This window comes from Galdieria sulphuraria, assembly GCF_000341285.1.
Source record: "Galdieria sulphuraria unplaced genomic scaffold scaf_43, whole genome shotgun sequence".
Lineage (NCBI taxonomy): Eukaryota > Rhodophyta > Bangiophyceae > Galdieriales > Galdieriaceae > Galdieria > Galdieria sulphuraria.
The window spans coordinates 46958-66915 of record NW_005178432.1 but is presented as its reverse complement, the minus strand read 5'-3'; the positions used below and the strand labels follow the sequence as shown (position 1 = coordinate 66915).

General features: G+C 40.2%; 14 protein-coding genes across 17 annotated transcripts; 6 read left to right on the top strand and 8 right to left on the bottom strand.

Annotated features, from left to right (window-relative positions):
- Positions 1-4: 4 nt before the first annotated feature.
- On the bottom strand, positions 5-475 carry Gasu_46460 (proteasome maturation factor UMP1 family protein). Its single transcript, XM_005704287.1, has 2 exons — positions 350-475; positions 5-300 (listed from the first exon to the last, which is right to left on the bottom strand). Exons 1-2 carry the CDS (start codon positions 467-469, stop codon positions 34-36), a joined length of 387 nt encoding a protein of 128 aa, XP_005704344.1. The 5' UTR covers positions 470-475; the 3' UTR covers positions 5-33.
- A 9-nt stretch (positions 476-484) lies between these two features.
- On the bottom strand, positions 485-1765 carry Gasu_46450 (dTDP-glucose 4,6-dehydratase). The gene is made up of 4 exons (XM_005704286.1): positions 1640-1765; positions 1084-1585; positions 661-1032; positions 485-604 (listed from the first exon to the last, which is right to left on the bottom strand). Exons 1-4 carry the CDS (start codon positions 1705-1707, stop codon positions 512-514), a joined length of 1035 nt encoding a protein of 344 aa, XP_005704343.1. The 5' UTR covers positions 1708-1765; the 3' UTR covers positions 485-511.
- Positions 1766-1774: 9 nt separating this feature from the next.
- Gasu_46440 (VanW family protein) lies at positions 1775-2665 on the bottom strand. Its single transcript, XM_005704285.1, has one exon. It carries the CDS (start codon positions 2506-2508, stop codon positions 1831-1833), a length of 678 nt encoding a protein of 225 aa, XP_005704342.1. The 5' UTR covers positions 2509-2665; the 3' UTR covers positions 1775-1830.
- A 390-nt stretch (positions 2666-3055) lies between these two features.
- Positions 3056-4010, top strand: Gasu_46430 (calmodulin). 2 transcript variants are annotated; one of them, XM_005704284.1, is made up of 6 exons: positions 3056-3166; positions 3221-3311; positions 3362-3487; positions 3548-3630; positions 3694-3771; positions 3822-4010. In XM_005704284.1, the coding sequence occupies exons 1-6, from the start codon at positions 3152-3154 to the stop codon at positions 3906-3908; spliced, it is 480 nt and encodes a 159-aa protein (XP_005704341.1). In that variant the 5' UTR covers positions 3056-3151; the 3' UTR covers positions 3909-4010. The 2 variants fall into 2 exon arrangements, with proteins under 2 accessions (XP_005704341.1, XP_005704340.1); XM_005704283.1 differs by having other exon boundaries at positions 3548-3642.
- Positions 4011-4024: 14 nt separating this feature from the next.
- Positions 4025-4905, bottom strand: Gasu_46420 (GRB2-related adaptor protein 2). The gene is made up of 4 exons (XM_005704282.1): positions 4699-4905; positions 4444-4654; positions 4111-4393; positions 4025-4063 (listed from the first exon to the last, which is right to left on the bottom strand). The coding sequence occupies exons 1-4, from the start codon at positions 4896-4898 to the stop codon at positions 4053-4055; spliced, it is 705 nt and encodes a 234-aa protein (XP_005704339.1). The 5' UTR covers positions 4899-4905; the 3' UTR covers positions 4025-4052.
- Positions 4906-4907: 2 nt separating this feature from the next.
- On the bottom strand, positions 4908-6235 carry Gasu_46410 (cyclin-dependent serine/threonine protein kinase). Its single transcript, XM_005704281.1, has 5 exons — positions 5914-6235; positions 5716-5857; positions 5317-5651; positions 5172-5268; positions 4908-5121 (listed from the first exon to the last, which is right to left on the bottom strand). Exons 1-5 carry the CDS (start codon positions 6108-6110, stop codon positions 4936-4938), a joined length of 957 nt encoding a protein of 318 aa, XP_005704338.1. The 5' UTR covers positions 6111-6235; the 3' UTR covers positions 4908-4935.
- A 10-nt stretch (positions 6236-6245) lies between these two features.
- On the bottom strand, positions 6246-8335 carry Gasu_46400 (carotenoid cis-trans isomerase, CrtH-like protein). Its single transcript, XM_005704280.1, has 6 exons — positions 8140-8335; positions 7991-8085; positions 7866-7943; positions 7686-7815; positions 7378-7626; positions 6246-7326 (listed from the first exon to the last, which is right to left on the bottom strand). The coding sequence occupies exons 1-6, from the start codon at positions 8302-8304 to the stop codon at positions 6268-6270; spliced, it is 1776 nt and encodes a 591-aa protein (XP_005704337.1). The 5' UTR covers positions 8305-8335; the 3' UTR covers positions 6246-6267.
- A 19-nt stretch (positions 8336-8354) lies between these two features.
- On the bottom strand, positions 8355-10405 carry Gasu_46390 (ABC1 transporter). Of its 2 annotated transcripts, none has more exons than XM_005704278.1 (1): positions 8355-10405. In XM_005704278.1, the coding sequence occupies exon 1, from the start codon at positions 10375-10377 to the stop codon at positions 8953-8955; it is 1425 nt and encodes a 474-aa protein (XP_005704335.1). In that variant the 5' UTR covers positions 10378-10405; the 3' UTR covers positions 8355-8952. The 2 variants fall into 2 exon arrangements, with proteins under 2 accessions (XP_005704335.1, XP_005704336.1); XM_005704279.1 differs by having other exon boundaries at positions 8863-10405.
- A 10-nt stretch (positions 10406-10415) lies between these two features.
- Positions 10416-14180, top strand: Gasu_46380 (splicing factor 3B subunit 1). The gene is made up of 4 exons (XM_005704277.1): positions 10416-11913; positions 11965-12199; positions 12257-12865; positions 12917-14180. Exons 1-4 carry the CDS (start codon positions 10433-10435, stop codon positions 14132-14134), a joined length of 3543 nt encoding a protein of 1180 aa, XP_005704334.1. The 5' UTR covers positions 10416-10432; the 3' UTR covers positions 14135-14180.
- A 5-nt stretch (positions 14181-14185) lies between these two features.
- Gasu_46370 (39S ribosomal protein L47, mitochondrial precursor) lies at positions 14186-14870 on the top strand. Its single transcript, XM_005704276.1, has 2 exons — positions 14186-14493; positions 14542-14870. Exons 1-2 carry the CDS (start codon positions 14191-14193, stop codon positions 14809-14811), a joined length of 573 nt encoding a protein of 190 aa, XP_005704333.1. The 5' UTR covers positions 14186-14190; the 3' UTR covers positions 14812-14870.
- Positions 14871-14875: 5 nt separating this feature from the next.
- Positions 14876-15640, top strand: Gasu_46360 (uncharacterized protein). The gene is made up of 2 exons (XM_005704275.1): positions 14876-15099; positions 15149-15640. Exons 1-2 carry the CDS (start codon positions 14881-14883, stop codon positions 15476-15478), a joined length of 549 nt encoding a protein of 182 aa, XP_005704332.1. The 5' UTR covers positions 14876-14880; the 3' UTR covers positions 15479-15640.
- A 15-nt stretch (positions 15641-15655) lies between these two features.
- On the top strand, positions 15656-18240 carry Gasu_46350 (histone-lysine N-methyltransferase). 2 transcript variants are annotated; one of them, XM_005704273.1, is made up of 4 exons: positions 15656-15741; positions 15797-16814; positions 16865-16987; positions 17040-18240. In XM_005704273.1, the coding sequence occupies exons 1-4, from the start codon at positions 15662-15664 to the stop codon at positions 18210-18212; spliced, it is 2394 nt and encodes a 797-aa protein (XP_005704330.1). In that variant the 5' UTR covers positions 15656-15661; the 3' UTR covers positions 18213-18240. The 2 variants fall into 2 exon arrangements, with proteins under 2 accessions (XP_005704330.1, XP_005704331.1); XM_005704274.1 differs by lacking the exon at positions 15656-15741 and having other exon boundaries at positions 15786-16814.
- Positions 18241-18244: 4 nt separating this feature from the next.
- On the bottom strand, positions 18245-19095 carry Gasu_46340 (zinc finger (C3HC4-type RING finger) family protein). The gene is made up of 4 exons (XM_005704272.1): positions 19071-19095; positions 18982-19032; positions 18827-18924; positions 18245-18764 (listed from the first exon to the last, which is right to left on the bottom strand). The coding sequence occupies exons 1-4, from the start codon at positions 19075-19077 to the stop codon at positions 18285-18287; spliced, it is 636 nt and encodes a 211-aa protein (XP_005704329.1). The 5' UTR covers positions 19078-19095; the 3' UTR covers positions 18245-18284.
- A 10-nt stretch (positions 19096-19105) lies between these two features.
- On the top strand, positions 19106-19950 carry Gasu_46330 (signal recognition particle protein, IISP family). The gene has a single exon (XM_005704271.1). It carries the CDS (start codon positions 19202-19204, stop codon positions 19922-19924), a length of 723 nt encoding a protein of 240 aa, XP_005704328.1. The 5' UTR covers positions 19106-19201; the 3' UTR covers positions 19925-19950.
- The last annotated feature ends 8 nt before the right edge of the window (positions 19951-19958 follow it).

The window sequence follows — 19958 nt, the reverse complement described above, 5'->3', positions numbered from 1 at the left end:
AAAATCCTTTCAAAATTGACATATTCAGAGAGGTTACAACTTTAGCTTTCTCTCAAACACGGCAAGGGAATCTGTCTCGACAATGTCGTCTCTTTCCTCTGGTGGAGACAAAACGTCTTCAAAAGTTATTTCCTCGTCTCTTCCAAGTATCGTGTCTAGTCCAGGTTGAGTCGTTTGAAAACCCGGTAGTTTATGAAACTGTTTCAAAATACGGCGTTCAATATCTATTCTCAACGGTACTTGACTCCCCAACGCCAAAGCTACTAACTTGTGGCGTGTATACAGTTCTTCTTCAAAACTCTAACACCCTACTGAATAGCACATATGGAAAACCACTCACTTTTCTTACCTTTTCTTGAACTTGTTCTACTGGATGTTTGGTCTTTAAACAGTCTGGTTTGGTAAACTGTTTTCCTTGTAGCCAAGTATGGTCCATTTGTGACAAGTGTCGCGCATCCCAATGATCCATCAACTACAAATGATTGATCATTGGTATGTGACTTGAATTTTATTACAAGTTGCAACGTTCTCGAAATTCTTCAATCATCAAACTCAATCCATCACGTAATCGAACCTTTGGTTGCCAATTCAATAAGTTTTTGGCCTATCATAGCAAATCAACCAATGGCTTAAAATTATATCCTTTCCTATCATTCTTACCTTGGTAATATCTGGTTGTCTTCTAGTTGGATCATCAGGTGTAGCTGCCATATGTACTATCTCAAGGTTAGGATTTACCATTTCACGGACTATGTGTGCTAAAGACTCTACGGTAAACTCTTCCGGATTACCTAAATTCAGCGGACCAGCATGTTCGGAATTCATCATACGAATCATTCCATCCACTAAATCCGAAACATAACAAAATGAACGAGTCTGTTTACCATCTCCATACAATGTCAAAGGCTTTCCTTCGAGTGCCTGTGTCACAAAGTTGGACACAACTCGTCCATCGTTTTCAACCATTCGAGGTCCGTAAGTATTGAATATTCGCACAATACGGACTTCCACACCATGTTGTCGTGAATAATCCTATTCATACAAATAAGAGACTTGACAAAACAAAAGAAATATTTCAATTACCATCGTCAACGTTTCTGCTACACGTTTCCCTTCATCATAACAACTTCTCAAACCACAGGGATTCACATTACCCCAGTACTCTTCTGACTGTGGATGAACCTGAGGATCTCCATAGACTTCAGAAGTAGAAGCCAATAAAAAATGAGCTCCAACGCGTTTCGCTAAACCCAACATATTCATAGTTCCCAATACATTAGTCTTTACGGTTTTAATAGCGTTGTACTTGTAATGGACTGGAGACGCAGGACAGGCAAGATGATATATTTGGTCTACTTCTGCTTGATAAGGTAAGGTGACATCGTGACGAACAAACTCAAACTTGGGATTATTAAGCCACCTCAAAATGTTGCTTTTCTTTCCAGTGAAAAGACTGTCTACCACAATAACTTCATTGCCTTCTTCCATAAGGCGATCGACCAAGTGTGAACCAATGAAACCTGCTCCACCAGTGACTAATATACGCTTGTGATGACTGGGACGATTAGGAGCATAATAGCCGCGCCTTTCAGCAACAACAAGTCAGTACGACAAAAAACAAGTATTGCCATTGACTAACCACTTTGCTAAGTGATCATGGTTTAGAGGGTCAGGTTCCAAAGAGGGTTCAACATGAGAAGAAGGCATACTCAACCTGCCTTGTATAATGGAAGAATCCCGCCAAAAAATGCTTTTTAACAAATTCACAAAATGGAATCATACACAACATTTTATTCTGGTTTCAAAGCCAATAATTCGAAATCATATTCTTCAAAGAGAAGTAGGACAAGGTAGGGCAGTCGGTGAGACATATTTCACACCCGATTCTGACACGTTACTCTTAGTATAAGAATAAGAATTGCCGATTGTAGGACTGAGATATCCCGCATTCTTAATGACCGTCACAGCATTAGACACCGAGCTGACTAAGACTGGAGAGAATGCTCTATCGTCTGCCGGAATGAGGTTTCCAATGACTCTGCCTAAAACTCTGTGTTCTCCTTCTACTATGGCTACTTGAGCTGCTACTTGAGCAGCATCCGATTGATTTTGAATGGATAATTCCTTCACAGCAGCCAAGTATGCCGAGTCGAAATATCCTTCGATTTGCTGTTGAGTTTCAATGAAAGTGGTCAAGTCATGGAATGTCTTTGAGCCATTGGGAAAGCTAAATGTACTTGCCATCGACACTCCACCTAAACTTGCCCAATAAGACTCATGGAGTTGTTCTTCTTCCAATGCTGCAGCAATATAAGCAAGATTGGCACCCACTAGGCCAAGTTGGGCAGCATTCTTATATCCATTACTGTAGAAAGTAACCGCTAGTTGTTCCGCCGTTCTTGCAATATCTATGATATCCTTCACTGGAGTAACACAATTGCTTTGTGCGGATATCAGCATAGTAATATGACATAGAAAAATAAAAGCAAGTATACCGCCTTTGCTCATGATATGAAACAAATCAACAACTGTGGGAAAAGAGTGAAGAGACAACTTCCGTATTTGAAGAGTCCATGGAAGCTTCGTCTGTCAAACTGCACACGGACCAAATGGCTTCGACAACAATCATACCATGTGGTTCCATTTTCAATTTGAAATGATCGATGAGAGTTTCTTCTTTTCCCTTAGCGAATGTGCGTTTCCATGAAGAAATTTGGCAATAGCCCCCACCCAAAATTTCCCTCATCTACTCTCCACCCACCACATGGTCGGTCACAATGTAAAGGAATGGGTCTCTTTGCAACTAAGCATAGATTGAAAGAGATTTTATGTTCAAGATTCTTTTGTTACATGACCCAGAAAAGCATGTCCACATAGAGAGAGAGGAAGGGAGCACGTTCAGCATCCTTCTATCTAAATATTTGACATAACTTTCCTCTTGCAATAAAACAAAAAATGGAATCTAATAACAATTTGCTTTTTGTCTCCATATTTTACCGAAAAAATTCAAATACAAATGAGAAAGTCTCTTTGTCACGTTGTAATATCCTTTTGCTTTTGCATTTTTTTTCTCAAATGACACATTTTGCGCCATTTTTATTCAAAATTTGATGAGACTGTGCCATAAACGATTCCAAACCTGTGTTGGTTGATGACGAGTTCCAAGGTAAGGATTGACCACACTTAGTAACGCGTGCTGTGTGTTCAAGAACATGAATAGAGCACCAAAAGCAACGACAAAGTTCAAATTACCAAAGAACAAGAGGAAGAGTTCCGTGAAGCTTTTACTTTATTTGATAAAGATGGGGATGGTAAGGCTCCTCCTCCCAGTTGTGTGGGCGTGACGAGAAACCACTACTAGGCAACATCACCGTAAAAGAACTCGGTACAGTTGTTCGTTCGTTGGGCCAAAGCCCTACTGAAGCAGAGTTGAGAGAAATGATAGCAGAGGTAGATAAGGACGGAAACGGTACTATTGATTTTCAAGGTTGTTTTATCTTTCGTTTGAAATAGAGGAAGAGAATACTGACATGTGCGAGCCTTTTAGAGTTTCTTGACTTGATGTCGAGGCATATGAGACAAGCAGACACCGAAGAAGAAATTCGAGAAGCGTTCAAAGTTTTTGACAAGGTGTGTGTGCAAGTCCTTAGAGACCCAGACCATTTTTGAAGTTTCTAATGACGTTGTAAACAGGATGGAAATGGCTATATTTCTGCTGCAGAGCTTCGTCATGTCATGACTAGCCTAGGAGAAAAACTTACCGATGAAGAGGTATTTGACTAGATAGTTAACGAATGTTTTGTTCTAATGCAGTTGCAAAGGTTGATGAAATGATACGAGAGGCCGATATGGATGGAGATGGTCAGATCAACTATCAGGAGTTTGTCAAGATGATGATGATTCGGTAGAGTGGAACATGATACATGTCTCGTACGCATTGAAAAGATTTACTGAAAGACAAACAACCAGTAAACGTTGTTTTTTTTGTATCTACAAATGAGTATCTAATTACTCATTCACCATGGCGAAGATGTTGAGAACGGCGATTATTGTCACCAAGTTGCTTACCTCTGGAACATTCAGAAAATGATTCTTCCAAAGAAAGAGCACCAGAATGACGGTTGTGCATTTTTCGAGTATAATTTGCTGGAAACAGACCATATTTCCCATGGAGTTGTCCCAACCACCAACCACTTGTGTCATATGCCACTACTTGAATATGATCACCCTTTCGGAAGGATAGCTCATCAGCTTCTTGTCCCTCAAAATTGTACAGAGCTATCATATAACTTCTTCCACAAGAGGTTTGTAAATGAAAATCCATATTTTTTCCTACGCTTCTACCAAGCGAGTTCGAGTCTTGCGTTTCTAACTCTTGGGAATCTCGAAAGGACTGGAACAACTCTTGTCACAACGAGAACGCCTGACACAAGAAAAACCTACCTTGCTGAAATTTGTTGTCGTAATCTGGTCCTCAGTTCCTCCTGATACAACCTTTCCTGTTGAAGACACTTCAGGTTGTGTGACACGATTTCTATCCAGCAAATACGTGACGATCTTCTGAAAGCCATCATACAGATTTCTTTGTACACCCAACAAGTCCCAACCAACTTCCGTTACTTCTTGGTCTCGTGACGTTTCCACGAAGACGTTCCTTCTCCAGTGAATAATTAATAGAACGTACGCAAAGTGGTTTACCTCTTGGCAAGTTCCAGCCTGCTTTCCACTCTGCTTAGACCGAACTGAGCGGCGTCCAGGTCAAGTATAACAGAAACAAACGCTTGTTGCTGCTGAAAGGTAAGGGATTCCACAAAATGACTTAAACTTTCGTGTACTTTTTGTAGCACTTGTAACAAATATAGTGCATTTTTTTGGAGCTCGGTAGAATTTCTTTGCATGAAAAGGGTCGATACAATTCATCGTTCATTGATTTCCTCAATTTTTATTCACAACAGGTAGTGGAAAGTTTTCTTTGTTGGTAAAGCTATTGACATATTCACTACGTATTTCATCAAAAAATGGATGCTGCAGAGCATCGGATGCGGTAATCCTTTTCGCAGGGTCTAGATGAAGCATTTGAGTTAATAGATCACAGCCATCCTTTCCTAGTTGAGGAATAATCTAAACCCATGAATTCTTCAAAAAAGTAAGAAAGTAGTGAAGAAACATACTTTATAAATCTCTGTTGGTTTCCACTGAGGAAAGTCATGCCAATCTCTGAGCGTTTCTACGTTGGGCCAAGTCTCATTCGATGGAGTTCCCATTATCCTAAGATCAGTCATACTCACTTCGACGATAATACAAGACAAAATGTACCTGAAAATGGCCAATAATTGCTCAATTTCACTTTCGCCACAAAACAATGGTCTCCCAGTTACCATCTCAGCTACAATGCAACCAATACTCCAAATGTCGATAGGAGTAGAATAGCATTTGGAGCCTAAAAGAATTTCTGGTGCACGATACCAAAGAGTTACCACCTCATGAGTGTATTTTCCAATGGGAATACTAAAGGAACGTCCAAGTCCGAAATCTGCCAGTTTAATGATCTCATCTTTGGAGACCAACAGATTCTGAGGTTTTAAGTCACGATGCATCACACCATGTGAGTGACAATGTTCAATTCCTAATAGTATCTGGTAGGCAAAGTGCTACACAAAAGAAATGGCAACAGCAGCATGAGATAATGACCAAAAAAATCTTCGACAAACGCACCATAGCTTGTTTCTTATCAAGTCCTGTACCTCTACCCTTCTTAGAAATCATATAGTGCTTGAGATCGTGTTCCAAGTATTCGAAAACCAAGTATAATACGGGCTTGCCATTTCTGGAAGCTGTATGTAGCACGTCAGAAAGCCTTGATCAATCAAGAAAAGATTATTGCGACCTTTCCTCTTAAATATCACTGCTTACTTTACAATGTATGGACACTCTGAAAGTGCTCTTAAGATGGATACTTCTCTCAAAGTGGTGGCGGGGACCCCTTCGTCTTCGTTAACCAGAAGGGTTTTTTTCAGTGCAACAATTTCGTTGGTTCTAATATCTTGAGCTTTGTACACCTTTCCATAAGTACCTTCTCCTAACACTTCGGTCTTTTTATAATTTTCCATATGGTGGCGTTTGTGACACAAGTAGCGAATACTTTTCCACCAAAGTAGGAATTTCAGCGGGACAAAATGGATAGGGAAAGCAAGATGTCTTTGAAAATTCAAATTTGAAAATCTTCTCTTGGCCACGCTCATCATGTGTCATAATGAAAATTTATTTCTATCGCCTCCAAAATGAGAGCGCCATTTGCAAAGAAGCACCTTCTGCATTTCTTTTCAAGTCTCTCAATACCACTTTGGAGCAATTTCTTCCAGGAGCACCTGAAACACCTCCACCTGGATGAGCTCCACTTCCACATAGATACAAACCAGAAATAGGTGTTCGATAACGAGAATATCCAGCTGCTGGCCTCAAAGAATATAACTGATCTAAAGACATGGAGCCATGAAAGATATTTCCTTCGGTTAGCCCAAATACACGCTCCAAATCTTTGGGAGACAAAGCATCATAGCCAATAATGCTCTCGATAAACCCAGGTGCATAATCCTCAACCATCGAAAAAACTCGATCAACGAAAGCTTTTTTAAAGTTTACATCTTCCCATGGCGCATTGTATGGAACATATTGCACGAACAATCCTGCCACTGCCTGGCCTCGAGGAGCCAATGTGGGATCTATCGCACTAGGTATAGTCATTTCGACAATGGGAACAGCACTTGGTCGATGGTGTGCAGAACAATCTTTGTAAGCCTTTTCAATCATATCCAAGTTATCGCTGCCGAGGTGAATTGTTCCCTTGTGTTCAGGTCCTGCAGCAAGAGTTGTGGGTTCCCCTTCAAATGTTTGACGTTTTGGAAAACAACGAAAATGAGGTAATTTCTTCAATGCAACGTTGATTTTGAAAACGGGAGAACGGAAATCCAAATTTTGTATTTTAGAGACAAAATTATCAGGTAAGCTGCCCTTTGGACATAAAGTTAAGAAGGTACGCTTGGGATCTGCATTAGAAAGGACACATCGACCAAGTATACTTTGTCCATCTAAGGTCTCTACTCCTTTCACTTTTCGTTGTATTTCATCCACTAATATAGACTTTACGGGTGTATCTGTTTGAATAACAGCTCCAGCTTCAATTGCAACAGAGGCAAGAGACTCAGAAAGGGAACCCATTCCTCCTTTCACATAGGACCAATCGCCTCCAAGCACATGATGCAATAAAACATAGCCTGTACCTGGAGTGTCAGGACCAGCCATGGTACCTATAACAGAATCCGTGGCCTAGTACGAAATAAAAATGACGTTCCTGATTGCGTTTGGAACAACGCTTACTAGAGTGGACAACAAGGGTTCAGAATGGAACCAACGTTTGAGCATTTTTGAAGAGTTGGAAAACAGAAGCTCGAAAAACTCCGTCATCTCCTTTCGACTAGAAAGCGATTCTCGCAATAAATGAAAACCAGCACGAGATGAAGACCATCTTTCGGCAAGAGACAGACTGGATATATCGTTATACAATGCATCATAAGGAGCCTCATCAAAAAAAGGTTCTACCAGTCGACATAGTTTCGAGAGCCAGTGCTAGATCAAAATGAGAGCATGATAATTTCTATCTGGTATAAGATTCTTGAAAAGCCTACCAAGTACTGCGGATATCTCATGGCATCTTCAATGGAGAATTTGCTTATTTGTTCTTTACAAAATTCCACATCAGGGCTGAGAAATAGATATTTTTTTCCGTCCGAGAGCGGTGTAAAACTCGAAGGGTTTCTCGAAGAAGACTTTCAGTTCACGTTTATCCACATCCTATGTATTAATACCTTGCGAGGACGGAATAGCCGTGTTTCGAAAGTTTCAGTTCCTTGACAATTTGTGGGCGCAACAAACTTTGTACATAGCTGACAAAAATGAATACAAACAGTATTTCACTGGTGAACCTAAATACCTCGCACGACTAAACTGAAATCCTGGAATAAGCTCTTCCGTTACAGCTGCACCTCCCAAAACCTTTCTCCTTTCCAATACCAACACCTTGGCTCCCTAAAAAACCAACTTGATCCAGAGTTATAACCACAGATAAGTTTCCGGGCTTGCCTTTTTAGCCAAATATGCAGCAGAAACTAATCCATTATGGCCTCCTCCTATTATGATCGCATCCCAGTGGGTTTTCTCTATAGGTGTCTGACTCGCACTTCTACGAAAAGCCAACTGCAGTTTATTTCCAAACAAAGTTGGAAAAACTGTCCTCAGTGTATTCATGTGCATCTGTAACGTTAGTCCTACAAAAAGATCGTGTTGCCTTTAGCCTCATCATTCACGACAAACGAGAAGTTCGAAACCACATGATGTGACAGATTAAAGCAAGTTTTCATGGCGCCAATTTCTCAATTAGCATTTTTTCGCCTTGAGGCAAATAACTGTTTTGGCTATTACCAAGTTCGATGTGGTACGTAACAACCACAGACACAGCGCTGAAGGTAAGTGACTTGGTATATCAATCTTGAACTTTGTCACGGTTGAGTTTTGCGTTATGATGACGTTTTTCATCCATGGCCTTTGAGTTTTCCTATGATTTCTTTTCAGACTTGTCTGAGCGCACTCTTCTGTGATACGTCACACTTTTTCTCTAGATTACTAAACTGTCTTCGTAGGCCTCGATGGCCTTAGGTTTCAAACCATGCAGGTGAGTGTTTGTATTTGTTGCAACCTCTGAGAAGGATGAGGCGTTCCAGACGGGCGGACAGAGATATTGCTGCTGAAACTGGAAAATATGCTCTGACCAGAAACTTTACAGGAGCACTTATTGTATACCTTTCTTGCTCAAGCCAAATTTTTCTTCTAGGGTTAGAATTTTGCTTTAGTCAATACGGTGATGAACTAGTTGGATTGTCGTTGTTTCCAGTAACTCTAAGATGCACTGTTTCTTACTCCAGAGTACCTCAGAAAATATGTATACAAGGTTTTTGACCACGCTTTAACTAAAAGTTGCGTGGAAAAGGGCTCGTATATAGTTGAGATATCCTTGGGATATCCAAGTTTTCGAGAAATACCTCGAATCACAAGAAGGGGCCGTAAAACAGTATACCACTGAGGATGTATACAAGTCAGTATGTGAATGTACTCTTGTACAGAATACTTGTGCCTGCTTTCATCTGAGTCATCAACAAGTAACCAACGTCGAGCCATTTTTCTACCAAGGAACAAAGAAGCCAATAAGTCTCCACGGTCAATGTTATCTATCGTATTTGAGAAAGTTGAGAACCTTTGTGTATCTCTTAAGATAACAGCAGTGAGAAAATTTGCAAATTTTTCGGTGAAATCAATGTCAATAGAGCTACATTTTCCAGTATCAATTAATACCATACGAAAGCGTCGCTTGTCTTGTGGCCACTGTAGAATGATATTTCCTGGATGTGGATCCATGTGAATAAATCTTTGTTGAAATATCATCCTAGCGAATGCTTCATGTAAAGTTCGAGCGATACGGAATCGAGTCTCCCTATTGAAAGATAAACACTCGTCAATTTTTATCCCGTCGATGTACTCCATCGTAATGACTCGTCTAGAACATAAATTTGGGAAAATCTCTGGCACACAAATATGAGAACTACCTCGAAAACATTGAGCAAGCTTTCTATTGTTTGCTATCTCGGTCACGAAATTCATTTCTCCTTGTATTTCTCGAGTAAATTCAATAAATGTATTCCAAATGACAGGTTCATATCCACCTTTTAAAGTTTGATACATAGATATGATCAACTGAAGAATTCTCAAGTCCTGAGCAAATTGTAGTCGAGTATTTGGCTTCTGAACCTTTATAGCAACAATAGTAGAAGACATTGCTATGTGTGCCGTGTGTACTTGTGCAATAGACGCACAACCAATAGGTTTTTCTGATATATTTGTAATCAAACCGTAAAAAGAACCCAAATCTGTTTTAATAACTTGCAAAAGGTCTTGGATAGGGACCTCTTCCGCCTGGTCTTGAAGCGTAGACAACTCCTGAAGATACTCCTTTGGTAAAACATTTTGTAACGATCCAGTATATTGTCCAAGCTTTATAAATAAACCACCTTTGCTTTTACAAAACTCTTTGACTTTTTCTGCACAAGAACGGTGTAAAGCTATGGCTTCGGGAGTTTGAATGTTCGGTAGAAGTTTGCCATAAATCGGTAACCAAAATTTTCTGTATTGTACTAGTATCCAGAGGCCAAATCCTACTGTTTGGCAATATCTTGCTAAAAATTTTGGGTGTCTTTCCTTCTTGGGAGTTAAAGAGAAGTGAAACTTGATCCAGGAGAACAGAATACAACGTGACCATAATCCAGACATTCACATCTTTCTATCATAATCCGTTGAAAGCTTTTGGTTTGATTTCGAATTCGTCATGTCAAAACCAGATCAACTTGTGAATGGTAAAGGTACCGAGTTTGGGAAACTTGGAAGCTTTGATACCCATATTTACGACACAGAGGAGCCGGAAAATTATGTGAGCGAAATACCTCCAGATAATTTGGCCAGTGATTCAGAAGAAGACTCACCCAAAGCAAGTCCACCCCGAAGTCGTTTCGGTCCCAGTAAGGAATTCCTGGAAGAAGCAGCTGAGGCAGAGATAGAGGAGGATGAAGACCCTTTTAAAGATACTAGAAGAAAGTCTATCGTAGAACGGGAGAATGAGTACCAGTCTAAAGCACGTTCCAGAGGTGTCTTAAGTAGGGATATTTTAAGAGTAGAAGACTCATATGTGTCACAAATGAAGAGTAGGCTAGAGGAAGAAAAAGGGACAACCATATATGAAAAACAAGGAAAGATGGAAGAGAACCACAACAAAGGACAGCTCTCGTCTTGCTCCAATGTTTCTTCGAGTTCTGTCGGTTTGAAGCGACAACGCTGGGACGAAGATGGAACGATTTCAATTGAGAATTCAAAGGCGGCAAACAGTTTGAGTGTCTCTAGATGGGACCAAACGCCTTTAGACATTCCGTCAGGTGGCCAACGCCGTTCAAGGTGGGATCAAACTCCCGATGTGGCAGCCTTAAGTGGCTTAAAGGACCAGAAAACACCGTTATGGACACCATCTATTCAGGGTATGGAAACACCACGTCTCTATGATCCAGCAATGACGCCAGAAGTGTACAATCAAGTTCGATGGCAGAAGGAAATGGAGGAAAGGAACCGACCATTTAGTAACGAAGAACTTGACGAGCTTTTGCCAAAGGAAGGCTATGAAATTCTTCAACCTCCGCCCAACTATATCCCCATTCGCACTCCAGCTAGAAAGCTTGTATCTACTCCCACTTCGGATAGTGCAAGTGGTTATAGAATTCCTAATGAAAGCGTTGTACAGAAGACTTCAATAGGTGCCGCACCTAAGACTCCAGAAGAGCTTGAAGGTGTTATGATAAAACCAGAAGATTATGAATATTTTTCAAAGATTTTTTCTGGTGAAGACGAGTCTGAGCTACCATTAGAAGAGCAAAAGGAACGTAGGATTATGACTTTGTTGTTGAAAATCAAAAATGGTACACCTCCCATACGGAAGTCAGCTCTACGAATGATAACGGAACGTGCTAGAGAGTTTGGTCCCGGGCCCTTATTCAATCAAATACTCCCCTTATTAATGTCTCCGACATTGGAAGATCAAGAGCGTCATTTGTTGGTGAAGGTCATTGATAGAGTATTATTTAAATTGGACGATGCTGTTCGTCCTTATGTACATAAAATTCTCGTTGTTATTGAGCCTCTGTTGATTGATGAGGATTACTATGCAAGAGTAGAAGGCCGCGAAATAATTTCCAATTTGGCTAAAGCAGCTGGACTTGCCACTATGATTGCTACGATGAGACCTGATATTGATAATCCTGATGAGTAAGTTTTCGTTTCTGTTATGAAGGCTTGTATCATTTGCTTTGTTCATAGATACGTACGAAATACGACGTCAAGAGCATTTGCTGTTGTTGCATCAGCTCTTGGTATCCCAGCACTTTTGCCGTTTCTTCGCGCTGTCTGTCGTAGCAGAAAGAGTTGGCAGGCAAGACATACTGGAATGAAAATCGTGCAGCAGATTGCGATTCTTATGGGCTGTGCTGTTTTACCACATTTGCGTTCATTAGTTGAAATTATTGAAGATGGTCTATTAGATGAACAAACCAAGGTTAGTCTGGGTATACTCTTTTGTATCGTTTTCTGAATTGCCATTTTAACCAAATAGATTCGAACCATATGCGCACTTGCTATTGGAGCTCTTGCTGAGGCTTCTTCTCCATATGGTATTGAAGCATTTGATTCTGTTTTGAAACCATTATGGAAAGGCATTCGTCAACATAAAGGAAAGACACTTGCCGCATTTCTTAAAGCAATAGGCTTTATAATTCCACTGATGGATGCAGAATATGCGTCATATTATACAAAGGAAGTAATGCCTGTTATTATTCGAGAGTTTCAGTCTCCAGATGATGAAATGAAAAAAATAGTGTTAAAAGTCGTGAAACAATGTATTGCATGCGATGGTGTAGAGGCTTCCTATGTCAAGACGGAGATTATACCAGAGTTCTTCCGTTGTTTTTGGGTCCGTCGAATGGCTCTTGACCGTCGAAACTATAGACAACTGGTAGATAGTACAGTGGAGATTGCAAAGAAAGTGGGTGCTGCTGAGGTCATTATCAGATTGATTGATGACTTGAAAGATGAGTCAGAACCATATCGTCGAATGGTGATGGAAACGATTGAAAATATTGTAAATGCCATGGGAACCTCGGAGATCGACTTGAAGTTGGAAGAAAGACTTGTTGATGGTTTGCTATATGCCTTTCAAGAACAGGTAAGAAGAGTGTAGATTGGTTTGTAAGGCACAAATTAATTTTTAAAATAGACCGGAGTAGATGATGGCACAGTTATTCTAAGTGGTATGGGCACCATCATCAACGCTCTTGGACTGAGAGCGAAATCTTATTTACCACAAATAGCCGGTATTATAAAATGGCGTCTTAATAATAAGAGTGCAAAAGTTCGTCAACAAGCAGCAGATTTAATTTTTCATATTGCACCAGTAATGAAGAAATGCAGGGAAGAGTCATTACTTAGTCATCTAGGTCTCGTTCTTTTCGAATACTTGGGTGAAGAGTATCCAGATGTACTAGGTTCGATTTTAGGTGGATTAATTGGTATTGTTAATGTCATTGGAATGGAAAATATGAATCCTCCTATTAGTGAACTTCTTCCACGCTTGACGCCAATATTGAAGAACAGACATGAAAAGGTACAGGAGAATTGCATTGACTTGGTGGGACGAATAGCAGACAGAGGAGCTCAGTATGTTTCATCGCGCGAATGGATGAGGATATGTTTTGAGCTCTTAGAATTATTGAAAGCACCAAAGAAAGCAATTCGTCGTGCAACAGTGAATACTTTTGGATACATTGCAAAGGCTATAGGACCTCAGGATGTACTGGCAACTTTGTTGAACAATCTCAAAGTACAAGAACGTCAACAGAGAGTATGTACAACGGTTGCTATTGCTATAGTTGCGGAGACTTGTGGACCTTTTACAGTTATTCCTGCATTGATGAATGAATATCGTACTCCTGAATTGAATGTTCAGAATGGCGTTCTCAAGTCCATGTCTTTTCTTTTTGAGTATGTTGGTGAAATGGGGAAAGATTATGTTTATGCGGTTACACCATTATTGGTCGATGCTCTGATAGACCGAGACTTGGTACATCGTCAAACTGCAAGCACCACAGTGGGTCACATAGCCCTTGGTGTAGCAGGCTTAGGTTGCGAAGATGCTGTTACTCATCTGCTGAACCATGTCTGGCCTAACATTTTTGAGACTTCCCCTCATGTTATCAACGCCGTGATGTTTGCAATTCAGGGTTGTCAAGTATGTCTTGGACCCGGTTTGATTCTCTATTACAGTTTACAAGGTTTGTTTCATCCTGCTCGAAAAGTACGTGAAGTGTACTGGAAAATTTACAACAATCTCTACATATATGCCCAAGATTCATTGACTGCATTTTATCCAAGAATTGAAATTGATAGTGACCAAAAGGGTAATTATTGTCGCCCTGAATTGGATTTGGTTTTGTGACGATAAAGAACAGTATCTATATTACTGGCAGGTTATGTCCTTTTAGAGTTTTCTTGATGTATAAAGTTCGATTGGTCTGTGGCACCCTATCCAAACTGAGAGTTTCGAAGTGCTCTTTTTCGCAATATGCAAGGCCTTGGAACAATCCTGAAGGAATTTATGCGTTTGTTCGAAGAGAAAAGGAATTGGGCTCCTTACCTGGCAGAGAATGGACCGTCGATGAGCTAAGGTTAAAGTCTTTTGACGACTTGCACAAACTCTGGTGGGTTATGATCAAGGAAAGAAATGCCTTGTTAACTGAACAAGACTGGTGTCGTTCAGTCAAACGGGAGTGGAAAGGAGAGACAACATTGGAAAAGGTAAGCATAAAATGGAACCCTGTTTTCGAACATAACTGAGAGAAGTAGGTTAATCTTTCCATGACAAATATAAGGCAAGCAGTTTCGGAACAAAAGGCTTTCATTTCAGGTCTCATGGAGATTGCTGATTTAGTAGAAGAGGAAGATGAAGAAACCAAGGAGTTGATAAAGCAAAGTTCTGCAATACGTGAGGAAAAGGAGAGATTGCAAAAGGAGAAAGAAGCAAAGGAGGGATATCGCACACCTTATCGACTGTCATCAAGAAAACAAAAGTATAAATTACGTGCTTTATTACAAAGAACGAAATTAGGACATTAAAAGAAATGTGGGCCTTGGAACAAAAAAAAATGAAAATGGCGCCATTTTGTCTATTTTAATACTAGTTCCATGTCATTGTTGGATATCCAGGAGTGTGATTTGACTAGTGCAGCTTTTGATCCATCAATAGCACTTAAACATGGGGCACACGGAACACGCTGGTTAGAGAAAGTGAGCCCTTTTGATCACTTGGGACAAGTCAAGTCGATATTGGAGGATCCTCTGTGCCCTCTGGTCCGAGAACCAAGAGAAAAATCAAAGACACTTGAAACTCAGCCACACCAAAAAGTAAGCTACAATCGTCACAAACTGAGTAATTCCAACATACAGTTCATAGGCTCGCACTCAAGGTGGTTTTTTCGAAACGATCAAGGCTACTTTAGGAACTCCTTTACAAGCACTGCAATTTTCCAAGAAAAATATTGTACGAGTACTGTTAAGGGATACTCACTATCTGTATGGTGTAGCCATTGGTCGCTTACAAGCTATCGACCGGCACTGGAATACACTGCTATTTGACGTCCAGCTCAAGTTGATCGATTATAACAGCGACACAGTTTGGGCAGAGTTCTATTCAAAAAGTTGTCCAAGCTCACTCACTTACGATTCTCTGATTATTCGAGGTGAAAATGTTGTATCTGTCTGTTACCAGTGTAGATCTAACTGAAAAGTAAAACTAATGTATAACTCTTGGTTTATTCTGATGGGAAACTTGGGTAAATCCGCAATATATTATTGAGACTTTGATTGCAAACTTGCTTGATGTATCTTTTGGAAAGTCAGAACAAGGTTGTCTTTGTTCAAACTACGAGTTATTTCTCCTATATTATTATTCCTTTTATGCTTTGTGATGGTATTGTACCAAAGTTACTCTTCCGACACCAACTCGGATGTGAAGCCTTCTGAAGTTTCGAATTCCCCTGTAGCGAGGTAAATGTTTTTAGTGTAATTTCGTTTTATCCGTTTTCTAAAAGAAACCTATTAGTTTCATGGATTCGAAACAAGGAGACGTCGTTGAAAATAGAAACCAACGGAGTACTGAAGGTAGACTATGGAAGGAAATGGCCTGTGCAGCGTCACCCAAGATTTTAAGGGGTGTAGACGCAGAGGGACGTCAAGTTCAACAGTTCAGCATACTTCGAGGAAATCCTTGGCAGTTAGATTCTACAAACGCCGAAATAGACTCTATTCGGGTGTGGCCGGTAAGTGTTGGTAGAAACGCGACGAGATCGAGTGTAGCGGACCCAAGAACCTTCCAAAACTGCGACACTGATCGAAGCTTGGTTGCAATTGAAGAATACGAACTCGACGACTTTGATGGCGTTGTAGATGAAAGGCATCTTTTGGTATCCAATCTCAACGACAACGCCAGTGAGACTTTTCTTGAAAACGAGTTTGGAAAATATGGTACTTTACACAAGGTTGAAATTCACTTTTTCAAGGGGAAACATAGTGGACTCGCTTCTATTCAATACAAGAAAATAACGGACGCTTTATGGGTGTCAAAAATCATGGACAAGAAACTTTTGATGGGTCGAGAAATTAGAGTCCAGTGTGACCCTGAGAAAATTTTGCTACAAAATGCATTGGAGCAACTTGAAACTCATCATAACATGAAACTATTGATCGTTTCTCCTCTGACCACTGATATTGAGGCTAGTCGAGAAGCGGATAGAGAAGAAAACGCAGATAAGCCGTTTGGTAGGACTGGAACGGAGCAAAATGCAAATTCTCATCGTTTCTCACGGAAGGACAGCATGCGAGAGAAGACAGATTCAAAGGCTCTTTGGAAGCAATCAGAAAATGACTGTGAACGTGTATATGCACCTGCTCTTAAGTTAGCTATGCTTCCTCTTTCTATTCAAGAAAAAGACATTTTGAATTTCTTTCGAAAAGCCCACCCCTTCAAAGTTATTGAAAGTGGTCCTTACTGGATAGTTGTCTTTAGCAGAGAAAGAGACCGTCGTCACATTTTAAGAAAGTTGTTCCGAGATCCGTATGAAGTATGTGTTATGTTCATTTTCTTATCATTGGAACTTATGGCATGTGATAGAATGCTAGAATTTCAGGCCTTCGTTTTCACTTTGAGAAATATGACTATTTTTTGACAAAAGATGAAGAGATGGAGTATAAACAATTTTATCAACAAAGCAGTGGAGATAAAAGTAATAAGATGGTGAGTCTCCAATACAAATTCCTTGATATATTTGTTAATTTTGAATTTTCAGGTCACTCGAAGTGAGATTATAAAGGAAGTAACGCGAATGGTGCGCTCACTCCTAATAGAACGTATTTTGACACAGATAGAGAAAACAGTTATCGACCAAACGGTTGGTCGTGTCCTATCTGAGGCTCGAAATGAGATATTGTCAAAGAATGCAAATGAACCTTATGTTGACACGAATAATTATTTGGCACGAATACCGACGGCAAGATACGATGCTGCCTTATTGGATTATGATATGTTTCGCAAGCAAAAGACGCAGTCCCAATACTCGGATAAGAATCAAAATGGTATAACCATGAAAAGACCTAAATATCCTATGAAAAGTTCGAGCTCCTTTTCACTAGATGGCAGAATTTCAAGCGATAAAGATGATACTTTAGCTGATATGGACCAACAGTCATTGAGATCCCTTGATTCAGCAACTGGACTTAAAAATGTCGAACCTGCAGTTTCAGAGTACTCATGGAGTGATGATGACTTGGATGACGATGATTTAATTGAAGATAATCACATTATTGAAAATCCGTACGGTTGTGCTCGAGCCGAACCTTTTATATCTAGTACAAAGTTGCATGTGGCTACAAGTAAAAAACCAAAATTGGGAAGAACGGTAAAGAATGCAACTTTGCAAATTTCATCAGCCAGAGAAAGTAGACAAGAATATCGGAAACTTCGTCAAGGAGTCGGAGAATTGGGAATAAGACATAGTGATAGTCTTATTATAAGCCAGCTTAAGTCACGAAAGAAGCGTGTACGTTTTGGTAGATCGATTATTCATGGTTGGGGTCTCTATGCCATGCAAGACATCGAGCCAAATGAATTTATTATTGAATATGTGGGTGAAATTATTAGACAAAAAATTTCCGATGAGAGGGAAAAGCGATACTTTAGACAAGGAATTGGTGACTCCTATATGTTCCGATTAGATGAAGACCAGATAATTGACGCTACACGTAAAGGTTCCGTTGCCAGATTTGTGAACCACAGTTGTGAGTCTAATGCAGTAGCAAAAATAATAACAATAGACAATAGTAAGAAAATTGTATTTTACAGCAAACGTCTTATCCGAGCCGGAGAAGAAATAACTTATGACTACAAATTTAACACGGAAGATGAGAATAACAAAATTCTTTGTCTGTGTGGAGCTCCAACTTGTCGAAAGTTCTTAAACTGAAGTGGCTCCGTGTCGTAATTATCGTTGAAGACAGAACATATTCATGAGTTATAAGACATGCTTTTGTTATTCTCATGTCTCCTCCTCAGGAATGGCATTCAACGTATCTTCAGCAAACTCCATTCTCGCAGCACATATGGGACAATACGGACTGCGTTCCAACCATTCGTATAGGCAAGCCAAGTGATAGCTGTGACCGCACTTTGCAACAATTTTGGGATTCTCTGCATCGTAGGGTTCCAAGCACGTTGGACAGAAATCTTCCTTACTTGACTCCTCAATCAAGTCATCAACAGCTGTTCGGTCTGCAACCAGTGGTGGAGGTTTTGGAGGACTAGGTCCACCAACACCATATCCAAAGGAATTCGAACGCGTAGTTTCCCTCACTTTTGCTTTCATTTCTGTGACACTGGGTCTTCTTGCTCGAAGCTGAGTGTCTAGTCCTGGTGGTCTTTGTACTGGTTGCCCTTGACGGTGCTCTTCACGCTCGTCCCAATCAATAAGACCAGAAATATTTCTCTTTGACTTGTGGAAGCTGAAAAAAGTTTCATGCTATTTCAAGTTGGATTATTAGAAGACACTTTTCGACGTTCTCAACAACAACAACAGCTTACCTCCTCTCGTCTTATATCATCGTGCAATAGATCCTTACCAATATGTTTAACTTTTCGAATAAAGCTAAAATGCTTCGATTTCTTATCGGATAAGTCTCCTGAAAAAATAGAGGCCTTGTGAAACGAAACTTACCGAAAAGAATACAAGTCCATACCTGAACTGTTCTTTGTAGCTCTGCTTGTAGAAGACAGGTTTGGCACTTCTTCTACGTCGTCTACAAAATAACGGTCTATGCCGTTGGACCTAGCATCACTTCCAACCGGTGTAGTTTCACTTGTTTGGTTTTCGGTATTATCAACCACGCTTCTTGAGCCGTTTGCCCCTATTGTGTTGGCTTTTCTAAGCAATTCCAGCACAGAATAATTCCAACGACGATGAATAATAGAATGTCAGCAGCATTCTTGTCTATTCCATCCCATGGTCGTTGTCACAAGACTTTGTGTTGGAAGAGAGCTTCTGTGTTAGCACCTTTTGATACACTTGGAAATAAAAGGAGGAAGTATGTTATTTTGCCTAGAAAATGCAGCAGCACAGTTGTTCATATGTTGTTTGACCAGTTTGCCAACAAGATTCAGCAAACTGTGTCTAACGTATCCAAGTTGCAAGTTTTTAGTGATAAGGAATTCCAGAAAGCTCTGAAGAACGTACGAGATGCTTTAATAGATGCCGATGCTAACGTGAAAATAGTCGATGAGTTAGTATCGAAAGTGTCTACGAAAATGAAGGATGTCAAGATACCCAAGGGTGTTACAAAGACACAAATGTTTGTCAAGTTGGTTCAAGACGGTCTTACAGAAATTCTAGGTGGCGAAGGAACTGCAGAAAGGATATTAAGTGCGTCACAACAACAAAAGAGAATTATGTTCGTGGGCTTACAAGGATCTGGTAAAACGACTACCATTGCGAAGTTTGCAAAGCTAACTTTGAAAAAGTTCCCAAAAGCAAAAATTTTGTTGGTAGCCTGTGATACTCGTAGGCCAGCTGCTATTGAACAGTTAAATATCCTAGGCCAGAGAGTGAACTGCGAGACATTCTTTGTGGAAGAAGTTTCCAACGCTGAATGGGTACTCGATAGAGCTCTGCAATATAGCGTGTAAAAGGAGTTTGACTACGTTTTCATCGATACTGCTG

Bases quoted from the DNA above. Each gene is read 5' to 3' on its own strand.
- Gasu_46380 (XM_005704277.1), top strand. From the start codon at position 10,433: ATGTCAAAACCAGATCAACTTGTGAATGGTAAAGGTACCGAGTTTGGG. The intron at 11,914-11,964 runs GTAAGTTTTCGT...CTTTGTTCATAG, and splicing joins GATATTGATAATCCTGATGA to ATACGTACGAAATACGACGT. The intron at 12,866-12,916 runs GTAAGAAGAGTG...TTTTTAAAATAG, and splicing joins TATATGCCTTTCAAGAACAG to ACCGGAGTAGATGATGGCAC.
- Gasu_46340 (XM_005704272.1), bottom strand. The intron at 18,925-18,981 runs GTATGGACTTGT...CTATTTTTTCAG, and splicing joins AGCTACAAAGAACAGTTCAG to GAGACTTATCCGATAAGAAA. The intron at 18,765-18,826 runs GTAAGCTGTTGT...AACTTGAAATAG, and splicing joins ATGATATAAGACGAGAGGAG to CATGAAACTTTTTTCAGCTT.
- Gasu_46330 (XM_005704271.1), top strand. From the start codon at position 19,202: ATGAATAATAGAATGTCAGCAGCATTCTTGTCTATTCCATCCCATGGT.
- Gasu_46430 (XM_005704283.1), top strand. The intron at 3,488-3,547 runs GTTGTTTTATCT...CGAGCCTTTTAG, and splicing joins CGGTACTATTGATTTTCAAG to AGTTTCTTGACTTGATGTCG. The intron at 3,772-3,821 runs GTATTTGACTAG...GCAGTTGCAAAG, and splicing joins AAAAACTTACCGATGAAGAG to GTTGATGAAATGATACGAGA.
- Gasu_46360 (XM_005704275.1), top strand. From the start codon at position 14,881: ATGTCATTGTTGGATATCCAGGAGTGTGATTTGACTAGTGCAGCTTTT. The intron at 15,100-15,148 runs GTAAGCTACAAT...TACAGTTCATAG, and splicing joins AAACTCAGCCACACCAAAAA to GCTCGCACTCAAGGTGGTTT.
- Gasu_46420 (XM_005704282.1), bottom strand. From the start codon at position 4,898: ATGCAAAGAAATTCTACCGAGCTCCAAAAAAATGCACTATATTTGTTA. The intron at 4,655-4,698 runs GTAAACCACTTT...TCACTGGAGAAG, and splicing joins AGGCTGGAACTTGCCAAGAG to GAACGTCTTCGTGGAAACGT. The intron at 4,394-4,443 runs GTAGGTTTTTCT...GAGTTGTTCCAG, and splicing joins CGACAACAAATTTCAGCAAG to TCCTTTCGAGATTCCCAAGA.
- Gasu_46460 (XM_005704287.1), bottom strand. From the start codon at position 469: ATGGATCATTGGGATGCGCGACACTTGTCACAAATGGACCATACTTGG. The intron at 301-349 runs GTAAGAAAAGTG...GTAGGGTGTTAG, and splicing joins TAGAACAAGTTCAAGAAAAG to AGTTTTGAAGAAGAACTGTA.
- Gasu_46410 (XM_005704281.1), bottom strand. From the start codon at position 6,110: ATGGAAAATTATAAAAAGACCGAAGTGTTAGGAGAAGGTACTTATGGA. The intron at 5,652-5,715 runs GTGCGTTTGTCG...TCTTTTGTGTAG, and splicing joins TTGATAAGAAACAAGCTATG to CACTTTGCCTACCAGATACT. The intron at 5,122-5,171 runs GTATGTTTCTTC...TCATGGGTTTAG, and splicing joins AACCAACAGAGATTTATAAA to ATTATTCCTCAACTAGGAAA.
- Gasu_46450 (XM_005704286.1), bottom strand. From the start codon at position 1,707: ATGCCTTCTTCTCATGTTGAACCCTCTTTGGAACCTGACCCTCTAAAC. The intron at 1,586-1,639 runs GTTAGTCAATGG...TGTTGCTGAAAG, and splicing joins CATGATCACTTAGCAAAGTG to GCGCGGCTATTATGCTCCTA. The intron at 605-660 runs GTAAGAATGATA...TTGCTATGATAG, and splicing joins GACAACCAGATATTACCAAG to GCCAAAAACTTATTGAATTG.
- Gasu_46400 (XM_005704280.1), bottom strand. From the start codon at position 8,304: ATGAATACACTGAGGACAGTTTTTCCAACTTTGTTTGGAAATAAACTG. The intron at 8,086-8,139 runs GCAAGCCCGGAA...TTGGTTTTTTAG, and splicing joins CTGCATATTTGGCTAAAAAG to GGAGCCAAGGTGTTGGTATT. The intron at 7,627-7,685 runs GTAGGCTTTTCA...ATTTTGATCTAG, and splicing joins TGAGATATCCGCAGTACTTG to CACTGGCTCTCGAAACTATG.
- Gasu_46370 (XM_005704276.1), top strand. From the start codon at position 14,191: ATGTATAAAGTTCGATTGGTCTGTGGCACCCTATCCAAACTGAGAGTT. The intron at 14,494-14,541 runs GTAAGCATAAAA...TGAGAGAAGTAG, and splicing joins GAGAGACAACATTGGAAAAG to GTTAATCTTTCCATGACAAA.
- Gasu_46390 (XM_005704278.1), bottom strand. From the start codon at position 10,377: ATGTCTGGATTATGGTCACGTTGTATTCTGTTCTCCTGGATCAAGTTT.
- Gasu_46440 (XM_005704285.1), bottom strand. From the start codon at position 2,508: ATGAGCAAAGGCGGTATACTTGCTTTTATTTTTCTATGTCATATTACT.
- Gasu_46350 (XM_005704273.1), top strand. From the start codon at position 15,662: ATGGTATTGTACCAAAGTTACTCTTCCGACACCAACTCGGATGTGAAG. The intron at 15,742-15,796 runs GTAAATGTTTTT...GAAACCTATTAG, and splicing joins TCGAATTCCCCTGTAGCGAG to TTTCATGGATTCGAAACAAG. The intron at 16,815-16,864 runs GTATGTGTTATG...GGCATGTGATAG, and splicing joins TGTTCCGAGATCCGTATGAA to AATGCTAGAATTTCAGGCCT.